The 12204-nt window shown below is 44.4% G+C and overlaps 1 protein-coding gene across 1 annotated transcript in view; it reads left to right on the top strand.

Annotated features, from left to right (window-relative positions):
• The first annotated feature begins 1708 nt into the window (after positions 1-1708).
• LOC139303428 (ras-related protein Rab-26) overlaps positions 1709-12204 on the top strand; it is a 66893-nt gene continuing 56397 nt past the window's right edge. Inside the window, exons 1-2 of the mRNA XM_070927247.1 lie at positions 1709-1885; positions 4040-4150. Of these exons, the coding sequence (XP_070783348.1) occupies positions 1709-1885; positions 4040-4150 (288 nt within the window). The remainder of the gene's footprint in view (positions 1886-4039; positions 4151-12204) is intronic.

Here is a 12204-nt window from a genome sequence, read left to right as displayed (position 1 = left end):
TTAAAAACAAGCAAACATGAATGACCCAATGGGGAATTTTGGTGAAAATACTTGCATGAAAAAGCACAAATGGACGTAAGAGGTTTTTCATTCATTCATTCATGGCCGCGGTATTCACGCTGCTGGTAGGTCATCCCAGGGTGCTTAGTTGGAACTTGCACGTAATCAGATGGCTAAAATGATGGATCCATACTAATGAATTAGTACAAACAAGCTGCAACCTCTTCGAGTTGATGAGGGGCATCATGCAACTCATGCAGTGCCTGATGAAGGGGAAGTCCAACGTTCAAAACAATGCTGACGTTAGTGGCGAGGGTGAACCAAAATGCTGAAGTTGTGGGCTGAACAACCGAAGAGCTGAATGTTTGTAGAGCTGAGAACTGCAGTCAGGTGATCATTTCCTGTGGGGTTGGTCACTATGTCGTCATGTGATCCATTGTTAACATAGACAGTATTGATTATAGCTGCTTTAAGATACAAATGTGTACTGGCATATTATTTATTCATTCATTTAAAAAGGATCCCCATTAGCTGATGCCGGTGGAACTCCAGTATACTACTGTTGCCTGTGTCATGGTGGTTTTTGCTTGCTCATCCCAACTCATTTCCTCTCAGGCGTCACACCTGGCTTCTTCTTCTTCTTCTTCTTCTTTCATTTCTTACAGTAGAGGATGGACAAATGGACAATGTTCCGAGTTTTCAACACTTTCCCACAGTCCTCTAGGAGTGGCGGCCATGCCTAACTCCACCATTTATTTCCCTACAGGCCCACACTGATAACAGAGGACTCTTCCGCAGGGCTTCAGTCGCATTACCTGTAGCCACTGAGGTTTAGCTTTAACCAACTGGATTTTTCTTTTCAACTCTGAATCCCAAATGCTTTATGTAAAACATGCACCTGCTGGCCGCACCGTGAAAACACACTCTTACATTTTGCAGCACGCCTGCTGAACGTACCCAGAAGGAGCAGTCCTTGCATTTGAACGTGTCTGGGGGAGAAAACATCAAGCTGCCCCTCACAAGCTGCCATACAGACCCAAAGTGTGGAGCAGCGCCCGCGCCGAGCTGCGCCTTTAAAAGAAGAACACACCCTAAAAACAGAACTTACATTTCACTTCTGCCACTCTGTAAAACTCAGTTCTGGCATTAGACCCTGGACACAGTCTCTCCTGAAGATGAACAGTAAAGTGACAAACTGCAGTGAGATGATCAGATCCTGAGAGCTGCCCCACAGACACTTAATTACAAAAGACGTTTGTCACATCATCAGTGTGAACGCTGAGAGACTACACTTGCTGGTATCGACTAATGTCCAACGTTGTTGGGAAAGTATTCCATTATTTCCGTTTTGGGGTGGATTTCCGCTTTAAACGCACGGAAACAAGCATGCCTTCACGCGCTCCCAGCATCGAAATAGGCGAGCGGGGGGAGAGGGGGCTGTTTACATTGTGAACCAGACCTGAGATTTACAGTCACCATCCAGCTGCGCGGCCGGGACCACAGCTGTCTCGCTCTATGGCCAGTTTTTGTCCGTGAAACCGTTTCCAAATTTTCCGCTTTTACGCACAGTCATGGTTTCGACGCACAGGTGAACTTCGCAAGGAAAAGTGTCGGGAAGACTGAAACCCATCTCGTCCGTTCCATCCTCTCCTCGCCGCCCCTTCTGCCTCAGCCGCCGCCGCCGGAGCAGGAACAGGTTGTCAGAGCCATGTCCAGGAAGAAGGCAGCGAAAGGCAAAGGGAGCTCCAAGAGCCCCAAGGCGTCGCCGAGCAGCGGGAGGACGGGGAAGGGTCTGGCCGCCGCCGCCGCTCCGTCCTCCGGGCTGGTGTATCCCAGCAGACCGTCCCTCAGCAACAGCGGAGAGTTTTACGACATCGCCTTCAAGGTGAGAGAGCTCTGCGGGCAGACACCCGTCACTTAGCGCATTACCACGAGCGGCAGGTTTGAGGACGCCAATTAAAAAGACGCACACTTTTAAAATGAAGTGGAAGCCCTGGTGAGGACATGTCCTCTTCTCTCCTCTTTCTCCCAAGTTGAAATTCTACTTTTCAACATTTGTTTGTGTGTGTGTGTGTGTTCGTGTGTGTGTGTGTGTGTGTGTGTGTGATACAGTAGGTTTGATATTTAGTTGTCTTTTTTTTTGTAGAGACTTTGTAAACGTTTTCAGGGACATGTGAGACAGTTGGATTTGGAAAACCACCTCCGCCAAGCAAGAAAAAGAAATAGCCTACATGAAAAGTTAGGCATGATTGAAAAAAAGATAAACATATAAAAAAAAACAGTCAAACATTTGCATTAGTGTCTCTTAATTTGGACTGAGAAAGTTAAAGTTTTGGCTAAGTGTCTTCAAAATTTTGTCTCAGTGAGTTAGATTTTTGACTCTTGACAAAACTCTTGACGTCTCTTATCGTTCTGATTTAGGAAGTAAAAATATGACTTAGTATCTTCAAATGCTGATGTCGTAAGTTAAAACTTGGCTCATTATTTCATAGTTTCAACTCAGTATTTCATCTCATAATTTCCTTTTACACTCTGACTTAGATGTGTATCGAATCATTTGACTTACTGTGTATTTTGATTTTCATCATGCATAGCTTTTCACCATTTCTTTCCCTTTTCTTTTCTTGGCAGCAATGGGCTTCCATAGAGGTGCTTGTTCAGCGCGCCTCTGGGCAGGCTTGCAGGAAAAGTTCATTTCACCATTATTTCCCACAGAAGGTCACAGTCCTGAAATGCACAATAAGGCAAATTGTTTTGTCCACAGAGGCCCATTTGTGCCCAGCTGTGTGATTTCATCATGTTTAATCCCAAATCTCCTGTCGCATGTATAAAATACAATCAGGTATATCCACTGTCCATGCAAGTGCAGAAGTTTAGGAACTGCAGTATACTGGCCGGCAGGAAGATTAAGTGGTGTGTGCGGCGGCTATAACCCAGAGCAATAACATGAAGGAGATGGTTGGGAGGGGCTTTCTGTTATGTATGAGATCAATTACCAACATTACAGGAGGAGGCTTTTTGTTTAGCAGCAGCGGACAGACTGACAAAACCATCTGGCTGCGACTACACATCCCAAAATGCACCAGGCAATTTCTGTTTTTTTGCCAAACCTCTGCCATTGTCAGCACGTTTAAATGTATTTCCACGACATCATAAACACATAGTAGTAGTCCTTCACTTGTTAAGAGTGCTGCATTTCCTACTCATGAAACGCATCAAATAGCCTGTGTGCATCTATCCCAAGATCCTGCTCTGAAGTCACTCTCCAAGTCGCTTGTTTGTAGCCTACAAAAGACTCACGATGTCTCTGCAGGAATGCTGTGATATTGGCAGTGTTGCCACCAGTGGAACGGGTCAAATCCAGGGAAGATTTGGATAATCCATTCATCGTTTCTGTCTTTTAATTAACTGAAATTAGCCAAATATTTGCTGGTCTCAGCCTCTTAAATGTGCTGCTTTTCTGCGCCATATGTCATTTTACATTGGATGTCTTTGGGTTTTTGGACTGTGTAAAAATGGAGACGATAAAGACTAATGATAATCTGCACTGATGCAAATCTAAATTCTCATCCGTGGCAGCTGGTATTCATTTCCCTGATTAAGGACTGTTCCTGTGACAGGCCTGCCAAAACCTCTGCTCCGTGCTCAGCTTTGACTTTGGATAATGCAGGTAGTTGTAACAGTTCAGTGTCACAAATATCACCTCTGCTCACAGCAAATCAAACACCATGAGCCTCCGTATCAGAGTATATTGCTGCTGATAGAATGTAAAAGACATACAGTACAGTGCATAGACACACACATGCATCAGATGGTAGAAAAGTGAACAGAGTATTGTGTTGTCTGATGGGGGGAAAAGGGGAAACAAGCAAACTCTGGGTCCCACGTTTCTCTCTGTACAAGCTGCTCTCTCCCACTGGGGAGTGTGTGTGTGTGTGTGTGTGTGTGTGTGTGTGTGTGTGTGTGTTGTAAACTCCTGTGCATTTGTAGATAGGTTCTCAGCTGAGCTCACGCACAAGGCCTTGACTCTGTGTCTCAGGTGATGCTGGTGGGAGATTCAGGTGTTGGGAAGACCTGTTTGCTGGTTCGCTTCAAAGACGGAGCCTTTCTAGCCGGGAGCTTCATCTCCACCGTGGGCATCGACTTCAGGGTAAGCACACACACACACACACACACACACTCGGAGAAGTACAAAGTGCAAAATCAAGGTGTTTGGATGTTTTCATTGCTGCTGCAAGTTTTTGGCCCCAACTTGCTGCTCAAGTAACTGATCATGTCAACAGATGATGCTTAGTTTTTATACTTATCAGGTCCCAATAAGCCCAAATAGCAAAGAGAAATTAAGATAGAGCTTGGGTCTTAGGAGGTTAAATGAGTGCATTCTGTTTGTGCACCTTAATGATGATCTTTTATTCTTAGACTTTGTTTCTTTTGTTTAAACTTGCACTCTACATACTGCTGCACAACTCTTTCCCTCTTTCCCTTTAGGCCAACAAGGCGACTGGACAAGATTTTATACTGATAAGATGCGAGTAAGTTCCCTTTGGACCTGCTGGCTCTCTTCCCTCGTCTCGGTGTTATATGAGGAGACTTGCAAGGTGTTTAAACTCTGCCAGCGAGCCCAGATTTCCCCTTTGGGAGGAAACACATTTGAACTGAATTAAGCTAAATTAAAAAGGTAATTTAAAGTGAGGTTATTTATTGACGGGCTAATCCATTTTCTTTTTTTCTTTTTTTTTTTTTTACTGCCAATGGCTAACCCATTTTCTGCCTATTGTGCCCTGCGGGAAATTGCAGACGAGGGTTACAGTGGCAGTAAAAAGCAGCCACACTTTAAGTGTCACAGCAGTGGACTGGAAGCAGTGACCCATTCAATCTCCTACCATCTTGTATCTATGTACTCTTTCTATTGTTGCTCCCCCAAGCGAGATCCCTGTAACTGCAGAGTGTGACACGGCTGTTTGGAAGAACCTTCCCCGCGGAGGCGTTCTCAGCCCTGTTTCATTGACGCTGTCATCTGCAGTGACTTACAGTAGAAGAAGTGTAGAGGTTAAATTCCAGTTTATGAAAGCCAATAGCAGAAAGGAGTGCCAGAGCTGAAAACACACTGTTGCTGCAGCCCAGCAGGATGTCTTAGGCGTGGTGTTAATTGACACCCCTAGCACAAATAGGAAGTGCTGGTGTGTGGTATGTTAATGGGACCGCGCTGCATATAAAGCATCGAAGATCATTAAGTGTTTTGCCCTGAAATCAGAAGCATTTTGGTTGTTCTTTCACCTGATTCCCCGCCTGACAATCCCGTCTCTGAAGCAACACATCAGCTAACAGTATGGAGGTAAAAGTGCCATCAGCGGGATGTACCAAGCAAGGGAGCGACTTTGAAAAATAGGACAGTGGTGTTAGGATACAGCGTCGTGCAGCACGACTGCGTTTTGGACTAAAAGGAAACAGTCTTTTCACAATCGGTCCCGCAGGCAACCGAAGTAAAAATCAGAAAAAAAGAAAGGTCAATGCAGACTTTGCAGGAAGACGTGGTCATTATCACCTCCACAAACAGAATGGAGAGCATGCACATCCCAAAACTTTTACAGCACCTGGATTAAAAGACTTTATTGTTTGCCTGACAAAGCCGAGCGGAAATCTCTTTGAGATGTTACTTCATTAAGTTTATTGGAAGCTGTGGGTACAGTGTGCGGAAGCTTTGTCTGTTTCTGCCCTCATTGTCACTCCTGTGGAACTGTCTTCCCCGGTGCTGAAGGGTGACGCTATGAGCAGGTTATTATGATGAACAATTTTGTGGTTGTTTCAAAGCCACAGTGTTCAAAATATATCAGTGTAATCACACATTTTCTGACGTTTTCTCCATCGGTAATTATCATTCACGTTATTAGCCCAGGGTACCCTCACATCAGCATTCACATACGCACATTTGCACTTGTATACTTGCGAGGACCTTTTTTGACATAACAAATTTCCTAGTCTCGAATCCGACCCTTAACCATCACAACAACCCTTAACCTTAACCTTGAACGTAACCTTAACCTAATTCTAACCATAAAGCAATAGTTCTTGGGCAACACGCATTTTGGTTATTTGCCTTCTTGCTGACATTTAGGTGAGAAGATTGATACCACTGTCATGTCTGTAGGCTAAACGTGAAGCTAGAGCCAGGACATTGTTAGTTTAGCTTAGCATAAAAAGCTAGCCTGGCTCCGACAAAAATAGATTGCAAAGGTATAACATAATCCGCCTGCCAGGACCTCTAAAGCTCACTGATAAACATGTTGTATGTCGTTTATTTAATCCATAGTGTAAAAATGGCGTCTCCGCTGGTTGCTTGTCCAGGAAGTGACTCCGCCAGGCTGCACAGTGATGAAGGAGATGTAATGTGTTAATTAGCGAGCTTCAGAGGTGCTTGTAGGTGAATTTGCCTATGGAATGAGCCAGCCGAGCTGTTTCACCTTGTTTTAGTGTTTATGCTCAGCTAATATAGCCGGCACCTGGCTTTAGCTGCATGTTTAGCCTGCAGGTATGAGAGTGATACCGGCTGTCGTCATCTACGTTTTGGCAAGAAAGTAAATAAGCATGTTTTCCCAAAATGCAGAGCTATTCATTTAATCCCAAAACCAAGTCTTAACCTTTTTGTACTTCCTTTTTGAAAAAGTAAAGACTAGCTAAACTGTCCTCTCTGTCGAGATCTAAATATCAAATAGGTTCTCATAAAGAGCACACACACATACACACATTCACACAGTGCTTCTCTTCAATCTCCTGGTTTGTGTGTGTGTGTGTGTATATATATATATATATATATATATATATATATACATACTCTTTATTACAAAGTGCTCTAGACATCAAAAAAAAAGAAAAAATTTGATGTCTAGAGCACTTTGTAATAAAGAGTTCTATTATTAGCAACTTGAATATCTGGGCTGCCGAGACTCTTGCAGTCTTCTGAAGTCGGCCTGCTTCGTCAGCTTCCTTAATAAATGATAAGGGCATTATGTGCATAGACGCGAAAATAACACTTCAGTATGCACCTTGTTTCGTAATAATCACTTCGGGCAATGGTATTCTTCCAAAAACGATCAAATTAGAGCTCCACTGCTGAAGGCTTGTGTCGTGGATGTTGACTCGACGTGATGCCATTTTTAAATGGCAGAAGCCACTTCTCCATGTGTTTCTTTAGAAAGAGAAGGCGGCGATCAACATGTGGGGTGCAGTTTCTCGTCGTCATGAGTGTCCCAACAGAAGGTGCATGCACACACAGCTCCTTAGAGACTGACATTTTGACCACGCTCGGCCTCTCTCACGGTACACTACCTACCTTGGTGTGTGGCCTCTCATCTGTGTACTTTAAACCCGGCTACATTTAGCTTTGTTGAGCCAATTAACAAGTTCTTTAACAAGCCTGGAGGGTCAGTTTGTGCTAAAATGTTAGCGCTGAGCACCCGAGCTTGTTATCTACAAGGATGGTCTCTGTGTTTTGTGTTGCTCATGACCTCGTGGGTGTGTGCACTTTTTTTTTGTTGTAATGATACATTTACAGGTATTGAGTTAGCTTGTTTGAATAGCAGAAGTCGCTTCCTGTGTTTCTTTAGAAAGTAAATGTGGTGAACGATGAGGGTCTGCAAGGTCAACATGCTCTCACCTTGAACTTTTTTTTTCTCTTTACATAATGCTGTGCTAAAACATTAGAAATAACTACTGGGGCCGGTTATCTATCAGGGACACATGGATGATTTTTGTGGGCTGGGTCTTCATAACATCACTGGTGTTTAACCAGAAGGCAAATATTCCATAAGCTCAGTGGATTTCTTTAATTCTTCAGTGATGTTTGATGTGATTCAGTTCTGGCAGTGGAGCTGGCCGCCGACTCAGTGCAGCAGAGGCCACCTCGACTCTGACTCCGTGCTTCATTGAAATGGGGAAAGAAATCCTTTTTATCTGAGTTGGAATGTTCATATGTATATAGTTTGTGGCTAATGTTGTTGCTTCAAGTTTGCTCTTCCTTATGTTTTTGTTGTTTTTTTTCTCCCGCAGTGTGAGAAGCTAAAGTCACAAAGTCGTGACGATAGATGTAAGATCATATCAATCGGGGAACAAAACAAGCTTGTTAGCCGTTCACACATTAAATTAGCTTGTAGGAAATGAACGCGCTTCCATCCTGATCCTGATGTTTCTCACAGTGTGAAGATGGGGTCAAACTTGTGTTGTGTCCATCCGGCACCATTTTTTATTTTTTTTTAATTTTTTTGGAAATGGCAGCACTGGGCACATACTGGGGCAGGACCGCTGAAAAAGACGTGCTGTCATGTGCTGCTCTTTAGCTAAAAGCTGTTATAGCTGTCAGTGCTTCAGTGAACATTAAAAAACCCCCTGCATCTTTCGCAGCGTCAGGAATGTGAAGCACTGTGACCTTTTTTACTGAGATAATGAGGAATAGGAGTCGGCACCCGTGTAGCGCAAACCTAACTTCAGCCTGCTTTTCTCCGTCTATTTATATTCCTGCTAACAGGATGAAGTCATGAGTCAGACATTTCAAACACGGCTGTCAGACTCTCCTTTGTCTGATCCTGGGAGAAGTTTGTTGGGATTGCTGATGAGATTTCTCTGTTTTCACGTTGGTAGAATAGCAGGGTGTATTTCTGCCCCCCCCCCCCCCCCCCCCCCCCCGCTGTCCATGATGTGTGTGTGTGTGTGTGCGCATTTAATTATGTGTGCTATCTCTCATTTCCATAGTATGGCTTCTCTCTCCCTTTCCACCACCTCACTCTGCTTGAAATGATGAAGCACAGCACCAGACCGGTTAATCATTAAACAAAACGGCTGCACAGCTCGCACTGACGCAGATGGTTTTGTGGGTGTGAGTGTGTGTGTGTGTGTGTGTGTGTGTGAGTGTGTGTGTGGAGCCTGGAAGGAGCAACAGTCTGCCAGAGCCTTCCAGGAGGATAGTGCTGACCACCCTCGCTGCCCTTTACAGCTAATTGCCATGTGACACGGTTTGCATTTGTGAATTTGTATGTGTGTGTATATGTGTGCACCTAATGCTGCCAGGAGGAACAGCTGTGGGAAACAGCTGGCTTGAGTCACATTTACCTACATCTTCACTCAGAACATTTGAACGAGCCAGATCTTGAATGCAGAATGCTGTTTTAAAATTGCGGCAGTGACGCTTTAATTGTAACCCTGGCGCATTAGCGTTATATCTTAAAGGTGCCACATGTTGATTTAAACATCAGTACATTTGCGCAAAGCATACATTTATACATTGCATTATAATCATGACTCAATATCTGAACCTTTTACAATTTTAGCCCTTTTCCACCAACATGAAACGGGTTCTGTTCCGGTTCGCGGACCTCATTTTGAACCGTTCGGGGCATTTCCACCAGAAATACATAGGTTTGGAACCCAAAAAGTTGGTTCCCAGCTGGAACCAAAAATTAGCAAGTTTTCCTGAAGTGCGAACTGCGATTAGTGCCAGTGGACGTGCCATATATTACAGCGTATATATATACGTCCATATACAGGACGAAAACCTGATGCTTGGTGACAATTTGGTCATCTACAGCTTCTGTTGTTCAATGTGCAGCGTCCTCCGTCGATGACGCATCTGGTGGAAGCGCGGGCTGGCTCGCTAGATGGCACCAAGGTTCCAAGAATGCTGAACGGGACCGGTTCAAGAACCAGAGTTAATTTGGTGGAGGAAGGCCATTAGTGAGCCACTGGGTTGGATATGGGGGGAAATTGCTGGATTGCTTTACGGCACAAAACGGAAATAAGTTCCTGTTCTGACTGAAATTGAACTGAGGTGTCCAGGTGAAAGAATTGTAAAGACACTTGAAAAATCGCTTCCAACGTATTTATCCTCTTCACTAAAGACTACAGCTGCAGGGTTAGATTTGGAGAAAAATATGCCAGATTTCTTTATGGCATCATCTAAACCTGGTGCCTGGTCTGGAAATGCCCCCTTTCTCCCTTCTAACTACTCACTGAAACTGTTTTTCTGAAAAATCTGAGGCAAGGAAGTCAGCCTCTACTCTGCATTAGTTGATCCTCTTCTGTGAAGACAAAGAGGAAATGATCAGAATATGGCGCATTGCCTCTGAACTTTTCTCACTGAAAATTGTGAAGGCACGGAAAAGGCCATGGTTATTTTTTAAGTCTACAACACGGAGTTTAGTATTTTATCGTGAGAATTCAGCCGCCTGTTGTCAGCATCCAAACTGTCCCCCATAGCTTCTCGACGGGTCTGGCCGCCGGCCCCCGGTACATTCTCAGTGGACATTTTCAAGACTAAAATGTTGCAGCGAAAATCAAGCTTGTGAGATTTATGCTTGCTTTACAAGTCTGGGAAGCAACAGTGTTTTAATTTTAGAGCTGGCAACGCTTCTGGTGTGAGATAGAAGCTCCTTATTCTGTGCCATGGTCTCTGTAATTAAATCAGTTAATTAGATTTGTATAAATCATATCTTTAGCTAAGATCACTTTTTACTTTTGTCCCAAACATGTCCCGCTGAAGGTGAATCAAGTGCAGTCTGAAATGTGCCCTCTTACCTACCTGTACCTGCGTTTCTATGCTTTTTTATGCAAGACTACGTGCAAGTGCAGGCACGTGTTTCTGCCTGTTAGAATGGGCAGCCTGAGTATCCCGATCGACAGGCTATGATCTGTCAGCAGAGGACTGATGATGATTGCGGTCCCTCAGTGGCTCTTCAGGCTCCCAGACGCTGTCCATCGATCCCGGTACGCCTTTTTGTTTTACGGCTGTGAATCCTAATTCCCCTGCTAGCAGCTGTAGCTATCTAAAGATTTCTTTTAACATTTCTTTATGCTCGACTGTCCGCTTTGTAGCTCACCACTGACCGCACTGGACAACATTTAGTTGTCATGGTAACGATGCACAGGTACACCAAAGGCAATGTTCAGTCCACAATGTGAACAGGCACGAACAGACACAGATTCCCTCCCTCATTCCCACATTCCCACACACACATACAGCCGTAATCACACGCACACACAGCAGGACACGGTGGGAATGCTCTTCTGCCATCAGCTCCATAGCCAGTTTATTGTTAGTGTACGATGAATCATTGACGTCTGCAGGGCCTCACTGTACATCCATGTTTTATATAAGTGTATCTTTGGCATTTTGTACAGTTGTCCGTCTGTCCATTCAACCCAAATCACACAGCACTGCTGACATGAGGGTTTCCAGCTTAAACACTGTTTTGCTGCAGCTTGTTGAAACAGTATGTGAGTTGAAGTGATTCGTTACTTTTATGCGTAGTGATGATTCTCAACAGGATGTTTTAAAAGTCGTGAAACATATGCTTTGAATCATGAGGGCTGGTTACAGGATCTTGTAGCTTTGATTCAGGATTTAGTTGTGAAAGACATGTAAAAAGGGGATGCATGCAGATGGCAACCGAGCCGAACTGAAAAACCACCAAACGAACAAATAAAAGCAGAGAATGGATCCTCAGCATCATGATCATCCTGGTCAAAAGCCTCCCGGTCGGTCTGCCCCACGTTGTCTGCTCTTCTCCTACGGTGTCGGCTAGAAAAAAAAATAAGCCATATGCAGATGCACTTCAGTATCCATGAATAAGCAAAATGATGAAACGCGCTCATGCTAATAAGCCGCCGCGGGACAACAACACCAGAAACGGTGCAAAGGCAAAGCCATGTTTCCTCTACTCTTACGTAACCGATCATCCTCTCCCTTCATTCCTGATCCTCTCTGCTGTAGGTTTTCCTTTACATTGACTTTGCCCCTCTTTTGGAGGTCAGTAAAGGATTCTTGTTATTTAATGTGAGCCAGGTATGTTAGCAGTGAAGTGTCCCGGTAGACCCGAAGACCTGGTGACGGAGGTTTTACCTTTTTTTTTTCTTTCTGTTTGCGTCACGTGACTCCTCAAGTGCTTGTTGTGTTCCCAGGACACCGTTGTTATGGACCAGTAACCGTGACAACAATGCAAAGCAATGAATGTGTGGAAACGGCCTCTGTCAGTTTCTGCTCCTCTCGGCTGGCAGATGGCTTTCAGGCTTGTTTCGAGCATCAGGGTCGACTGAGGTCCTCAGCTGGGGGACGGGGAAGGTTTAGCCCTGACCAAAATCTGCACGGGGTGACAAATTTACAGTGTTTTTTTTTTTTTTTTTTTTAGCAGGTATTCAGTCAGGGCATGTTGGGCTCAG

Source organism: Enoplosus armatus, chromosome 20 (genome assembly GCF_043641665.1).
Source record: "Enoplosus armatus isolate fEnoArm2 chromosome 20, fEnoArm2.hap1, whole genome shotgun sequence".
Classification (NCBI taxonomy): Eukaryota; Metazoa; Chordata; class Actinopteri; order Centrarchiformes; family Enoplosidae; genus Enoplosus; species Enoplosus armatus.
This window is presented reverse-complemented; position numbering and strand designations above follow the sequence as displayed.